This window comes from Polypterus senegalus, chromosome 9 (genome assembly GCF_016835505.1).
Source record: "Polypterus senegalus isolate Bchr_013 chromosome 9, ASM1683550v1, whole genome shotgun sequence".
Lineage (NCBI taxonomy): Eukaryota > Metazoa > Chordata > Cladistia > Polypteriformes > Polypteridae > Polypterus > Polypterus senegalus.
The window spans coordinates 44,161,533-44,177,462 of NC_053162.1; the positions used below are offsets into that span (position 1 = coordinate 44,161,533).

General features: G+C 38.2%; 1 protein-coding gene across 2 annotated transcripts in view; it reads left to right on the top strand.

The window, feature by feature from the left end:
* carmil2 (capping protein regulator and myosin 1 linker 2) overlaps positions 1 to 11,833 on the top strand; it is a 118,711-nt gene extending 106,878 nt beyond the window's left edge. Inside the window, exons 35-39 of one of the 2 annotated variants that reach the window (XM_039763036.1) lie at positions 4,076 to 4,112; positions 4,488 to 4,559; positions 6,145 to 6,477; positions 7,116 to 7,223; positions 11,556 to 11,833. In XM_039763036.1, coding sequence (XP_039618970.1) covers positions 4,076 to 4,112; positions 4,488 to 4,559; positions 6,145 to 6,477; positions 7,116 to 7,223; positions 11,556 to 11,725 — 720 coding nt within the window. In that variant the 3' untranslated portion in view covers positions 11,726 to 11,833. The remainder of the gene's footprint in view (positions 1 to 4,075; positions 4,113 to 4,487; positions 4,560 to 6,144; positions 6,478 to 7,115; positions 7,224 to 11,555) is intronic. The other variant, XM_039763037.1, reaches the window with a different exon arrangement.
* Positions 11,834 to 15,930: the final 4,097 nt, after the last annotated feature.

The following is a 15,930-nucleotide window of genomic DNA, read 5'->3' on the forward strand; positions in this document are numbered from 1 at the left end:
GCCTTATTCCAAAACGGATTAAATTGTTTTTTTTCCTCAGAATTCTACACACAACACCCCATAATGACATGAAAAAAAAGTTTACTTGAGGTTTTTGCAAAGTTATTAAAAATAAAAAAACTGAGAAATCACATGTACATAAGTATTCACAGCCTTTTCTCAATACTTTGTCGATGCACCTTTGGCAGCAATTACAGCCTCAAGTCTTTTTGAATATGATGCCACAAGCTTGGCACAGCTATCCTTGGCCAGTTTCGCCCATTCCTCTTTGCAGCACCTCTCAAGCTCCATCAGGTTGGATGGGAAGTGTTGGTGCACAGCCATTTTAAGATCTCTCCAGAGATGTTCGATCGGATTCAAGTCTGGTCTCTGGCTGTGCCACTCAAGGACATTCACAGAGTTGTCCTGAAGCCACTCCTTTGATATCTTGGCTGTGTGCTTAGGGTCGTTGTCCTGCTGAAAGATGAACCATCGCCCCAGTCTGAGGTCAAGAGTGCTCTGGAGCAGGTTTTCATCCAGGATGTCTCTGTACATTTCTGCAGTCATCTTTCCCTTTATCCTGACTAGTCTCCCAGTTCCTGCCGCTGAAAAACATCCACACAGCATGATGCTGCCACCACCAGGCTTCATTGTAGGGATGGTATTGGCCTGGTGATGAGCAGTGCCTGGTTTCCTCCAAATGTAATGCCTGGCATTCACACCAACAAGTTCAATCTTTGTCTCATCAGACCAGAGAATTTTGTTTCTCATGGTCTGAGAGTCCTTCAGGTGCCTTTTGGCAAACTCCAGGCGGGCAGCCATGTGCCTATTACTAAGGAGTGGGTTCCGTCTGGCCACTCTACCATACATGCCTGATTGGTGGATTGCTGCAGAGATGGTTGTCCTTCTGGAAGGTTCTCCTCTCTCCACAGAGGACCTCTGGAGCTCTGACAGAGTGACCATCGGGTTTCACCTCTCTCTGACCTTTTTATTATTTCTACTTCATTTTCAATGGTGATGGTTTTTCTCTTCTTTACTGTGTCACCAGCACTTGCATCAGATTTGTGTTTTAGAGACATTGTTGAAGGGTGAAGGCAAAAGATTAAGATGAGCTCTTCTGCATAGCACTGTACACGCTGTCACAGCAGGAAGGCACCTGTCGTCAACACATCTGATGTACTGACAAGAGACAGCTTGTCTGCTATGTGTGTAACAGTACAAGCAGGCTTGCTATTGAGAATGAATGGGGCCATCGACGGGCGGTTCATCACCAGCCCACCTCACAGTCGCCTCCACTACAGTATGCTGCCTGCAGCATCCGGCCACCGAGAATGAACACGGTGCGGCCAAAGGCGGCTAGTGAATCGCCCCCATTCAATAGGCAGCCAATCGATGCACACTACAATGCTACCCCCTGCTGCCCCGTTCACCTTCAATGGCCTCTGCTCAGCCACAACCGCGTCAGCGCTTGTAGCATTACCAGCCGCCCAACGAGAACGAACGGGGCAGCCGTGTGTGGTGGGCGGGCAGTGAAATCGCTTGCTGCCAGGAGCCGCCAAGGGACTCTACACAGCGCGGGCAGCGAAATTGCCCCTCACTCCCCCCCCACCGCCCATCCAGCCACCGTTTGCAGCATCCCCAGGCTGAAGATGACGGAGCGGCAGTTACTGAGGCGCATGCATCGCATCTGCAGCCCTGTTCGTATGTCGAATGTCCGTAACCTGGGGACTACCTGTATATTGCGAATATAACCTTTTCCTTGGTGCTGTCTCTACCACCTTAACATTTTCAGTTAGTAGCATAAGGAGCAACTGAATTGGTCTTGTACCCTAAAAAATATAATATTCATCAGTAATGAAGTAAACCTACTGTATGTTCCATTTAGTTCTTCTGTAATTTGACTATTAATGGGTTATGGCATTGTAGCATGCTGATTTTTGTGTTTTGTAACTTTGGTAACTACATTCAGATCATCTGACCTATGACCATCAGCGCTATGATCAGTTAGTATTATTAAAAGAATATTATTTATTTATTATGAATATTTGTAGGCATTGTCTTTTAGAATGTTTACATATGTAATGTGGCAGTCTAATGGCTAGTACAGACTAATATATTCTAAAGTACCCCATTAATGTTGCCATTTACCTGTCTAAGTCCTAGTCATCTTTCAGTTGGACCTCTCTCATTAAAAATATGGCATTGCACAATGAGACATTGATTTATGTAGCACACAGTTCATTGTATTCTATGTATTAGAAGTTATTTAAGTGAATTCTGTTATTTGTCTAATGCCTTTTCTAGACTGAAATTCTTGGATGTAATGCTACAACATATTGTGAATACAGTACTCCTTCACTTAGCATGCCATTCTTCATGTTACTCTGGCTTTGCTCTTGTGTTCTTTTGGGAAGATCATATTACATGGCTATAAGCTAAAATAATAGCAACAATATCATAAACCAGAATAATGTTGGTTTTGGTATACAAAAATGAATATAAACAGAGCACATTCCTAACATTACTAATTTGAAAACAATTTCTGTAATATATAGTTACTACCTTTAATAAACCCATTCATATTTCTTTGTTTATTGAAAAAGCTTGTGTATTAATGAAAAATATTTATATGGATTTACGTATAGTTTGTTTTTATTTATTGTTAATGTTTTTTGAATTACTGAACCAGAAAATGAGTCAATACTGTCTTAATTTTCCTATGATAAAGAGGTGTATTTTTTCTTTCTGTGTTTCTTCTGCTAAAATATGAAGGATATTAAAAATTTATCTAGGGTTTCTGTGACATCTCAAGGATACTCAGTGGATTGTTTTTAATATAGTAAATTTGTGATAGTTTGCCTGTTTGTGTTTTTAAATGTATTCTTTGAAACTTTGTATTTTTAAACTGTGCACTCAATGACCATTCAATAATTGAAAATATTATACAGGTAAAATTCCATTTAAACAAATATCTTTAAAACGAAATTTTCATTACAGCAAAGTATTTTTATAGTCCCGACAGTTTCTCCATATGACACGAGCCTATAGAAATCTCGTTACTATGAAATACATTCAGCAGATACTTTCATTACAATGAAGTGCCCAAAAGACCTTTAAATGCCTGAATGATTCATCTACAGAGCAGTTAGCTCTGTGTTCGCAACTCAGTTGTGCACAACGATCCCCAAGCAGAAACACACATTATTTTTTTCTTTCTTCAAACTTTCCTCGTACTGTTTTTATTTTATTTTTTTTTACTGTTTTTGTTTTCGGTGGTTTTCGGCGATACCTTTTGCTTTTTTCTTGTCAACATTTGAAAAACATCCATTGGAATTTAACTCATTGTCACCCTCCTATAGAAACGGCAGACACGAAAAAACGATAACAGTTCATATTAGAAAAAAGAAAAAACGTTACATTTTTGCAGCTCTCGATTGTGGCAACAAGAAAAAAGACGTTGCCAGTGAATATGGAATTTCGCCATCGATGCTGTCAACTTTCTTGAAAGACTGAGCAAAAAAAAAGATATTGCGCTTTGGGACACACTTCAGCGTGTCATTCCCGTTGGATGGGGGGTGGTGGGAATCCCAAAAGAGTTCAGAAACCTCACAATATGAAGAAGAAGAAAAGGATGATTCGGCTTCTGATTGATAACTGTGGTGCCCACAACATGCTTCCACATTTAGATAATGTTTGCGTTGAATTCCTCCCACCCAATTACACAGCAGTGCTTCAGCCATTGCATTTGGGCATCATTCGCACCCTGAAAGTGTATTATCATAAGGAAATGCTGAGAAAAATTCTCGTCAGCATAACTTGTAGGCAGGAGGAGATTAAAATGAACGCGAAATAAGCTATTGAAATGATTGCAAATGCCCAGGCGCAAGTTAAAGAAAGCACTATAGCAACAAATACAGAATCTCATTACAACGAAATTTTCATTACAATGAAATATTTTTTAGGTGGAATTTTACCTGTATATTTTTTGATTGTATCAGTTCTGCATTTTGTAATTGTGAGATTTGTACAGAAATGATGATAAATTATTCATGCATTGATTAAACTTTCTAGTTTAAATGCATTTCCTTTATTGCAGAATAAAGATGGAGAGCTGAGGAAAGCAGATTCTGAAGGTATTGTCTTTTTGTAGTGTGTATAAATTATAGAGAGAAGATTAATGTGGTGTGCTAGTTAAGGTTCAGCTGTTTATCTGGGTAAATTACTAAGCAACAATTATAAATATAATATATATATATATATATATATGTATTAAATGCATTATGCAACAGTTCAGCAACAGAAAGCTGTAAAAAATGTGTAAACAGCTAAGCTCTTCTACTTTACACCATCATAAAACATGGTTATGCGGTGGAATTACAGATAGCTAATTGTACATCTATGCATATTCTAGGGCTGCTGCCTTATATGTGAGATGTAAAAAGCAACGAGGAACCTGAATAATGAATATTTTAAAAATATATATGCACATTTGATTTTGTTTCTCTTAGGAACAATAGTGGACAGCAAACCCCAGCCACCTCCACAATTCATGACTCCACGTACCATGTCTACTTCCTCAGGTGAGATGTAATGGTTGTATGTAATAGGCATAATGATATCATTTTTATATACAACATTAATGTTACTATTCTTTGAATTAAATTTATTGTGACACTCCTGCAGGGTGGGTTCAGGTTCATCATTTGATTGACTTACGCCAGATGCCTGTGTAATTTGTAGTTGTTGTCCTAATGGAAAATGAATCTGATGTGACTTCTAAAGACAATTATGCTGCTTTTCCAGTAGTTCCAAGAAACATCATGAAGCAGAATGAAGCTGTCAGGCAGGTTTCAGAAGTTTTCCCTTTACAAGTAGAAACTCTAACAGAGGTGTTACTTTTAATCAATAAATATTAGATAATATATTTTTTGGTGTGGGTTGTTATCTATACAAGATGCCTGTTGCTGACAGTCTCTTTGATACTCATCTGCTTCATAAGGGAAAAAAGTCTCAAAGATGTGTTAAATACCGTTATTAAGCAATTGCACTTCTTCTATGTCCCAGTACACTTGTTTTCAATTTTTTTATAAAGTCTATTATTATACTAAATAAAAAAAATGGCTTGCAGAGAAATAACACTTTGGATGTAAGCCTATCATTTACAAAGGCTGTATATAGTCCGTGACTGGGACTTCTTCACGTCCAAGCTGAAGCACTGCTATAGGTTCCCCAAACAGAGCAAGAACCAAATTCAGAGCAAATTCACAGGAAGCTTCAGTAACCCTAAAAATGCAATGAAAACAATTTGTCTAATCCCTTATTGACAGCAGAAAGGCAGCATTGGTTATACAAGAGCAAGTGAGTTGTCTCACATTGAAAATGTAAATAACTATGGAATCTGTCATTTATTGTCCTTTTAGTTTTTAGAAATATCTGAGAATGAACAGGTTTTGCAAAAATATATTGATGAACAAGGCTGTATTTTTTTACCATGATCGTAGTTTCTTCTTATGGTTATTATTCTATCTAAAGATTTATAATATGTCAGCATGATATTCTGCACATATTTATCAAATGGAGTTAATTTACTGTGTTGACAATAAAATCTGCTTTTTAATGTACCTTTTAAAAGACTATTAGGTAATAATCAAGGCTGACAGACTAACATTTAAAATGATAGTCACATTTCCAGAACCTATAAACATCAAAGAAAGGGACAGTCGTGTCAGGTATGTCAGGCATTTGACAGGCCAAGCATGTTATTTCAGAGAATTCTTTTATTTTCATTTTTGCATCATTACATTATTTGTTTTTTTAATAAGGCTTACCGTGCCAAAGTTAAAAATGGGAAAAAGGGAATTCATGTACTAACAAAAATTATTGTCCCCGTGGAAAAACTATAAATTAGAAAGTTGTAATCCCAACCCTTGCTCACTGAACAAATCCATAAATGCCCGTGCTTAAATTTTAGATGTGTTTAAATTATTATGAGGGCTTTGAGGCATTGTTTTCAATGAAAGGCATCTGATTAAATAATTATAGAATACGTTTTAAATAAAGCAGGAGACCATTAAAAACATTGTGCTTTTCACAAAAATATACTTCATATCAGGCACAATATCATGGGTAAGACTCTGTCAATCTTCATGCCACTCTTCTTTCTAGATATGCGCCGGCCATTCCGAGCCGGTCACGTCACTGAGCCCCTGAGAGGAACGGACAGGAGCTGTCAAGAACGTACAAGCCCGGTGGTACCCAAGGCTCCAGTAAAGCCTCCAGTCTCAGAGATCCAGGAACACAGTTTAGAGGTCTCCCCAGCAACAAGGATGCCCAAAACTTTGCAGGAGCAAAGTCCAGTAGACAGCTGCCTGACGGAAGAGGGAGGAAGTCTCTCAAAGTGCAAGAAAGAATCCCTGACGCCAACCCCTTCTCCTCGACGAATGACGGGTGTCACAGAGAAAGAGAAGAGTGAGCGAGCAATGCCAGTGGCAAGTGAAGGTAAAATATTTTGTAGTGTTGACTTTTGCTTCCTTTTTAATGTATAACCTGTCCAGCATTTTTGGACTCCCAAGATTTCCAAGAACAGATTCCTTATACAGTTATATTAAAGCATGCCTTTTCATGCAACAGTTCATACTTAGATAAATAACTGCTTGAGAATTTTTTTATGTAATTTAAAGGTGAAATCATTTGGGCAGGTACCTGACCAGGGCAGCTCTCACAATATGAGGGGCAAGGTGGAGAGTAAATACACAAAATCTTGAAGATTTTTAGACACGTGTCAATCAATCATCATTGAACATTAATTTCTGTTATATTGCCTTTTATTGTGTACACCATCACACAGGGCTTTATTGATGTACATTAGCAGAGTACATAAGTTTATAGAAGTTCACAGATGGGGTATCCAAAAGGCTATTTATCTCTTGTAAAGTACACTATGCACATGTTGATCTAAAGAAGTCTTTTGTTTTTAATGTTTGGTTGCCTCAAATGTCTAGTGCCTGTATAATGGTGACCTCTTAGCTCAGATTTTTAAGGACAGCGCTATGTGTGACACCTTTTTAAGTCACTTGAAAGTGAAGCATTAAAGCATCCCAAGCTTTAGCTGACAGTCTCCTCGTTCCATTCCACAGACAATCTCCCCATTCCCCGGCCTCGAGTTAAACAGGCTCAGAACCGCAGGGCCACCTCTGTTCATGAAGAACAGCTCAGGGACCAAGAGAGCCAGCTGGAGCCGAAAGGTGAGGCCAACTGAAAAGGCTGATTTTGCACACTTTTCACACACATACACATATATACAGCTAAACTTATAAACTGAGCTGTTGGCTTTTCTTATTCTGGACAAGAAGCCATTTTTCTGAGCATTTAATATTGAAGAAATGTTGAATGAACTGAAAAAAATGAAGAATACAGGGCATGGAAGAAAATGAAAAATATTGAAGAAACTGAAAAGATTCTGACCTACACCAAGATAGTTCTTTTCTTTCAGCTGAAATAGATAGACCTGGTAAATATAAGGGGGTTAAGAGAAGAAAAATCACACCTTTCCATGCCAGAATGGCATCAACAGAATATTACAGTGTGAGGTGAGGTGCTGTATAATGTCACTACCTAAAGTAGGCCAGACAGCAGGTAAAAGCATAGCAAGTCTCTTATTTAAGAGTGTGGTGCATGTAAACACAGGGATATCTCCAATACAAAAATATCTCATAAAGCCAACCTCAAGCTCAACCATCAGACATTCATCTCCTAAGTGCAGTAAGGCAACCATTCACCCTTACTTATAGTTCAGGTTTGTGGTTTGCATCATTTTATATTAAAACCAATGGAATGCTGTTACTCTGATGGAGCCATCCCACAGTGCTGCATTCAAATGGCACTCCTTTAGCTAAGTGAGCACATAAGGCTCCTACCATACTGTACATACTGAGCTATTAAACACCACAGAAATCTTTCTGATGAAACTCCATGCTCTGCTGGTCTAATGGCACCTTTACTTTAGCCAGGCATTTTGATTTCCCTGATAAATCATTGTGGCCTCATTGCTACAGCCTCATATTGTATCCCTGAAGTCTTTAAATAGCAGGAATTTTTTTTGCTTTATTTTTTAAATACATCTATTTAAAATAATATACTTCACTGTCCCTGATCTTTTAAAACTAATTTGATGTAAGTAGAGACCTATGTCACCACTGTAAACTTTCAGGCCTTATACAGTTAGGTCCATAAATATTTGGACAGAGACAACTTTTTTCTAATTTTGCTTCTGTTCATTACCACAATGAATTTTAAATGAAACAACTCAGATGCAGTTGAAGTGCAGACTTTCAGCTTTAATTCAGTGAGGCGAACAAAACGATTGCATAAAAATGTGAGGCAACTGAAGCATTTTTTTAACACAATCCCTTCATTTCAGGGGCTCAAAAGTAATTGGACAAATTAAATAACTGGAAATAAAATGTTCATTTCTAATACTTGGTTGAAAACCGTTTGCTGGCAATGACAGCCTGAAGTCTTGAACTGAAGGACATCACCAGATGCTGGGTTTCCTCCTTTTTAATTCTCTGCCAGGCCTTTACTGCAGTGGCTTTCAGTTGCTGTTTGTTTGTGGGCCTTTCTGTCTGAAGTTTAGTCTTCAACAAGTGAAATGCCTGCTCAATTGGGTTAAGATCAGGTGACTGACTTGGCCATTCAAGAATTTTCCACTTCTTTGCTTTAATAAACTCCTGGGTTGCTTTGGCCTTATGTTTTGGGTCATTGTCCATCTGTATCATGAAACGCCGCCCAATCAATTTGACTGCATTTAGCTGGATTTGAGCAGACTGTATGTCTCTGAACACCTCAGAATTAATTCGGCTGCTTCTGTCCTGTGTCACATCATCAATAAACACTAGTGTCCCAGTGCCACTGGCAGCCATGCACGCCCAAGCCATCACACTGCCTCCACCGTGATTTACAGATGATGTGGTATGCTTTGGATGATGAGCTGTTCCACGCCTTCTCTATACTTTTTTCTTGCCATCATTCTGGTAGAGGTTGATCTTGGTTTCATCTGTCCAAAGAATGTTTTTTCCAGAACTGTGCTGGCTTTTTTAGATGTTCTTTAGCAAAGTCCAATCTAGCCTTTCTATTCTTGAGGCTTATGAGTGGCCTACACGTTCGAGTGCACCCTCTGTATTTACTTTCATGCAGTCTTCTCTTTATGGTTGACTTGGATATCGATACTTCGACACCCTGGAGAGTGTTGTTCACTTGGTTGGTTGTTGTGAAGGGGTTTCTCTTCACCGTGGAAATGATTCTGCGATTATCCACCACTGTTGTCTTCCATGGACGTCCAGGTCTTTTTGCATTGCTGAGTTCACCAGTGCTTGCTTTCTTTCTCAGGATGTAACAAACTGTAAATTTTGCCACTCGTAATATTGTAGCAATTTCTCGGATGGTTTTTTCTGTTTTCGCAGCTTAAGGATGGCTTCTTTCACCTGCATGGAGAGCTCTTTTGACCGCATGTTGTCTGTTCACAGCAAAATCTTCCACATGCAAGCACCACACCTCAGATCAACTTCAGGCCTTTTATCTGCTTAATTGATAAGACATAACGACGGACTTGAACACACCTGCCCATGAAATAGCCTTTGAGTCAATTGTCCAATTACTTTTGAGCCCCTGAAATGAAGGGATTGTGTTAAAAAAATGTTTTTGTTGCCTCACATTTTTATGCAATCGTTTTGTTCACCCCACTGAATTAAAGCTGAAAGTTTGCACTTCAACTGCATCTGAGTTGTTTAATTTAAATTCATTGTGGTAATGAACAGAACCAAAATTAGAAAAAGTTGTCTCTGTCCAAATATTTATGCTGTGATTATTGAAAAAGTATAATTAAAATCATAGGCAGGAACTCTCTTGGAATGAAACACATCCCTATGATGGATTTATTAATGGCACTAAAATAGACTTTCAATACAGACATATATTTGTTTAATATATTTTATGTAAAGCAGCTTATTTATTGTATGATTCTGGAGTTAGACTCATATGTGTTATGTGGTATGTGTTAAAGTCAACAGTATATTCCCTAGTTTAATAATAAATGTCTGGTTATGGGCATCTGAAATAACCTTACTTCCAAATATAAAGTCCAAAGAGGTTGGTCCTCTCCCCATTTCTCTTTCAAAGCATGGCATAACATAATTTACTTTTATAAGGAATTATTCCAGAAAAATCCAATGAAAACATTGAAAACTGTTGTTAGACGTTTAGAGGAGTTACTAGCTGTAGTGAAGTAACATCAACTGATGATTGTATTCCTATGTGGAAACAGCTGAAATAATCTCTTGTACGTGACAACTCTTACTTGCTCCGTATTTGTCGACGCACATGTCTTGTATATTTTCTAGCCCAATCAGACTTTGGCTTGCTGCCATCTGATAAAGTGGTTTCCAGTGGACAATTGAATATTATAAATGCATTATACTGTCTTGCCCAGCAATTAAGTTTTATAACATTAGGATCAGGACCTTTTTTTGAAAAATACTTTATAAAACCACACACTCAATCCCAGCTGATGAACAGTTAGCAATCAGCCTAACATGTTTGCCTTTGGGAGAAAGAAAGAAACTGAAATAGAAAACCCATGTGAACATAAAGAAAACACGGAAACATGACAAGAAAGGCAATCCCAGAGTTTTGGCGCTGTGAGATGGCTGAACTAACCACTGCATCACTAACCAGTACAAAGCTCTAGCACTCACACCAGGGGAAAATCAGCATTTTCAATAAACCTACCATTGTGTTTTTTGGCCTTTGTGGAGAATTTTGACTTGCTTATGAAATGCATGTGAACATGGGAGATACTCACAGAAAAAAGAGTCTGAAAGTAAAAGCTAATATTGGAAACTACTATGAAAAAATGACGATCTGATAAAGTGCTCCACCCACCTGAGTGTTATGTGGTAGGTCTGTAATATTATGAGACTAGTTTATATAAATACTTTTTTATCTACAACCAATGCAGTTTATGCCCGCTGTACACTTATTTTCATTTCAGGGAGCCTACATGTATGCATTTACTGTATCTCACCAGTGTGCTTTTTACCACAGACTGCACTGTTCTTGTAGTTTTCCATCACCATTTTTGCTACAACAGTAACAGCTGGAGTTTCAGAGGCTTTCTTCTGCATTAAAGAAAATATCAAATGTTGATTTGCTGCTAAAACACAACCCTTAGGAAAATTTAATTTGACAATAAATCAACATTTACAGCCAAGCAGAATCCTTCAGAGATTTCAAACTTGGGTTATAAGTTACAGTGGGATAAGACTGCAAATAATAAAGATCAGAACAAGTCATTTCATGTTTTAGGGAATTTTCTTTTGCTGTAAAGAAATAAGAGAACTGTCCCTAGTGTGACTGATTGATACGTGCAGTGCACAAATTCAAAATATTATTGTGTTCTGTAGGAGGATGTCACCATTTCTTGATGCCATCTTTTGAATAAAGAATGGTGTTTCATTTACTCATTGCTGCTGTGTCAAAGCCATCATTTGTCACTTGTTTTGGTTTACTGCCTCTCACAGGTGACAATAAGAGCGAGGTCAGTATCAAGCGATGCTCTCCAGAGGACCAGACTGCTTCTGGCGAGGTGCTTCAGACTGCTGCAAAAGCGCAACAGGTTCCGCAGACTGCACAAAGATCACTTCGAGACCAAAGAACTGATCCTCCTGTGTCACTGAAAAACATGAACTGAAAAAAATCTATTTTCTACCATTTCCCTTTGCACGTCAGATTATGTACAAAAAGTGAAGAAAAGTCCTATACTTCTTAATTATTAAAAAAAAGTAATTATGCTCTATCATCACTTGTCCTGCTCAAGCTGGTCTGATTTCTTCACTGTAAAGTCTATTAAGAATACAGTCACCTAAGTGTCCAAAACTTCTACAAGAAGAATGCATGATGAATCTTATCAAGTTATCAAGAACAATTAAAAAACCGTGTCAGTCTCCTCCTTTAGTTGTGTCTGGAAAATTAAGTATAGTCACACCAAATCACTGGGCGAAGATGCCTCTTTAGCTCAAATGGTACTTCACTTACAAGAAACCATCTTCACCAGTAGAAATTCCAGCTAGTTAACCAGTACAACCCAGCTGGTAGTTTTTCCCTCAACCCCCTCACTGCCCTAAATATGATGGGATCACAAAGACCCTTAGACACTTGATGAAGGAACATTTTGGGATTCAAAATAGTGCTGATATTTTTCCTTGAGCCATGTTTTTTTTCCAGCACACTGTCTTGGGATAAGCTCTTTTAGTACATTTTTCATGGTGCCTATGGATGCTGGAGGTTTTATTCAACATGGAAACCATCAATTTCTTGGCACTGGTGTGCATATGTATGGGGGATGATTTTCCATATGTTGATATTTATGTAAGGACACAAAGCCCCCTTTCATTAACAGACATTATCTACTCTCAGTGCTTACATCCAACTAAAATGTAAATCAATTCTTCCACTTGTGAACGTTACAAGCCTACTCATAGCTGCTTTAAAAAGAATGAGCACAGTGGGCACCAGCTAAGTCCCCAAGTGAAAGTAGCAGTAGCTCACTTGGCCATGAAAACGGTTAAGAGGCCCCCTGTTGTTTATTTTATTTTATTTTTTGGCAATTGTTGTACTGCACACTTGAAATGGTTGGTTCTTTTTCAATTTAAATGCCTAGAACAAGAATGGATGTTGGGTTTTAACTAATTTAAACCATAGCGAAAAAAACTATCATCACGCCAGCAAGGTTTTTCTTTTTTATTCATAATCTTTTGATCTTGTACCTTGCTCATCTAGGTAAGTGCCAATTGTCTTCAACACATTTTAAATATTTTTTAGGGTGTGTGCTGTGTCTGTTTCATAACAAAACTGCATTTTATTTGCACTGCAGGACTGGCATTTTTTCCGCTGGTCAATTAAATTCCAAAATGAAAAGGCGTTTGGCAGCAGGAGTGAAGTAAGAGGGTCACACCAAAACTAATGAACATATTGAAATTACCAAGAAATGCCTGACAATATGTGCTACTGTAACTAGTTCTTCAATCTACCGTCTCACTCCTGAATAAAGAATGACATCACCTACCCCAGTTATGTGTTCACAGATGATTGCGAGTAAATGGCAGGCAAGGGGTCAACATACAAGCATGACTTTAAAGTGTATATGGAACATCTATCTGCATGGGTGTCAGACTTTGGACAAACGCAGACAATGCAGTCCAGCCAAATAGACGTCCAACTGTTTATAGCCACAACCAAGAGAAACAAAGTAAATCGACAATCAACAATCGGAGCCGTGGAATTGGAAATAGAGAAAAGTTTGGATATTACAGTTAAAAACCAAGGAGCGCCACATTTCTCTGGGTGGAAAAAAATAAACATTTCCTTGAAATTGTTGGATTTTTGTGTTATTAAAGCAACTGACTTTCTCCACAGTTGTGATGGGTTACGAAAGCTACTTTTATGAGTTTAATCCAGAAAACAAATGACAACGAATAGTATAGCATTGTGCCACTTACAAAAATGAAGACGAAAACATTTCAGTCATCCTCCAATATTATGGGAACCATCTTTTGGCATTTTGAGGAATGCATACTATGGAGGGGAAACCATTGTTGCTACAAATTGCCTATTGATGCTTTGCATGACAAATGTTCACCGAGGAAAAAGGCTGACAATGTGTGGCCATAAGCTGTTTAGCTCTACTTGAATGGCTTTGAGAAGAACAGTCCGGAGGTAGACGTCTAAGGCTGCCATCTCTGGGACAGGATTTTAAAGATCAGAGCGGGGGCCAGCACTTTAATACCTGTGAGACTGTCCAGGCTGTAGTGCCTCGATGTTCAAACATGCCTGGAACGGAGTCCAACTGCAAGCGGATTTTCACATTTCTACAATGGTGCAAAAATGCATCAGTCAGACTGGGGAATTAGTAGAGACGTTTACAATGGCATGTAATCTGGACTGACGTGTACACATCTATCCATACCTTTACTGAATCATAAAATGAATATGTGCATTACTTTTGGTACAACCCTCGTATTGCCCATTCATAGTCACTATGCATTTCTTCCTCGGGGGTACAATGTGTTTCTACAATAAAGGATCATCTTAAGAACTTGTAAAGCAGATCAGATTGTAAGCACTGTACGTCATATCTGAGCACTCCATCATGGCTCCGTGTCATCTGTAATATTTATGTGAAATTTGTTCTTGCGATTGGGTGTTTAAGGGTGAAAAGCCAGGAAATGTTATTTTTCATTTTTAATAAGTTACGGATTTAAAATTAGTAATAAATTACATTTTATACAGTGTAACTAAAACAATAACAATGTACAATAATAGTTTGATGGTAACTGAATCAGCATTACAAAAATGTTAAATGCACATCATCCAAATGTGATTATGTTACTTTCTCAGTTGTGAACGCAATGCATGTTAAGAACAGCCACATGTATCAGTCAGTTTTAACCTATGGCCTGTTGGGCACCATCATCTCCATTTCTTGTCTGAAAGATCAGTGGAGGTTGCAGCAATTTATTCCAACCAATATCTTAATTAAACAGCCATTTTTTCCATTAATGTACTGTCATTAAATTTGACCGCTGTCTCTGCTTAGGAGTTCAATCAGGATGATGTCCCCTTCTCAGCCACTAGTTCTTCCGAAGATGTCCGTAGTGGGGATCAATCTTGGGACATTTGAGTTAAACAGCAGTCATTTCTGAAACTGTACCAAACAAATTCTCCTTTGGTGCAGCTTTTTGAGAAGGCTGTTCTTTAATCCAATGGACGCAAATTTGAGTCCCACTACTGCTGTCTCTAGGAGGACAAGGAGCTGTGAGGGGGCTACTGTCCTGGGTGAATTCCTAAGCAAAGACATCAGTTTACTCCTGTGTTTTACAGCTTGCAGATCACATTACAAAAAGTGAAACAAATTTAAATCAGAACATAATCAGAACAACCTTTCAGACATTAATGTTTAAAAAGAAGTTACTTTAAGTGAAACTGTTCAGAGAGAGCTATGTAGACAAACAGCCCATTATTAGGTAGTTCCTCATGTGTTATGGAAGATCAAAAGCAAAAGAACATACAAACAGGGACACTTATTTAAGAACAAGAGAAGAGGTCTGCTGGGGCCTGAGATGAAAAATCTGGGTGCTAAGCAAGGTCTGCAGTTGTGCATTTAGCAGGTCAGAGTGGTCACTGCTTTTTGTAGTTTTGTGAAGACACAAGGGAGAGAAAAAAGATGGGATTAGAAAAGTGGAAAGATGCTCTAGAAGCAATTGCAAGAAAGAGAAGAAGAAAAATCTCAAGATATGTTTCCTTAACTATACTGAAAAGGGTAAGAATGGAAAGGTTAAAGGATAAGTTTGATATATTTTAAGTTCAAGTTACTTTTTCACAATCTTGGTAATCATTTACCACATGAAATTGTGTTAATTTTTATATGTTTTAAAAAAATACATACAGTACCTGTTCTTGCATTTTGAAATGGAGGGAAACACCTTTAAGATCCCAATATGAAAAAATATTAAAGCTTACCTAACAGGTTTTATTTTTTTAGCCAAAAGTGTTACTGAGTATTGATTCTGTCTTAAGATTGCAAAACAGTGAAATTCATGTTAAGGAAGGGAAAAGCATGTAGACTGGCTGTGTGCTTCACCTCACTGCTCATCTTCCTCCGTGGCACTCTTCAGGGCCAGTGGCACGGGTTCACCTTGGGAAAGTCACCTCCAAGTGCAGTTATAGATGTTACTGAATGTCGATGCCCAGATGTGAATTGCTGTCTCCGTTCTGTAGACAACTAGACAACAATCACTGAAAAGTCACACTTGTGATCATTCAATATATGGAAGCTCATTCTCCCCTTCAAAAAAAAAAAAACAAAAAATAGTGAGAAATGTTCAATGCACAAGTAGT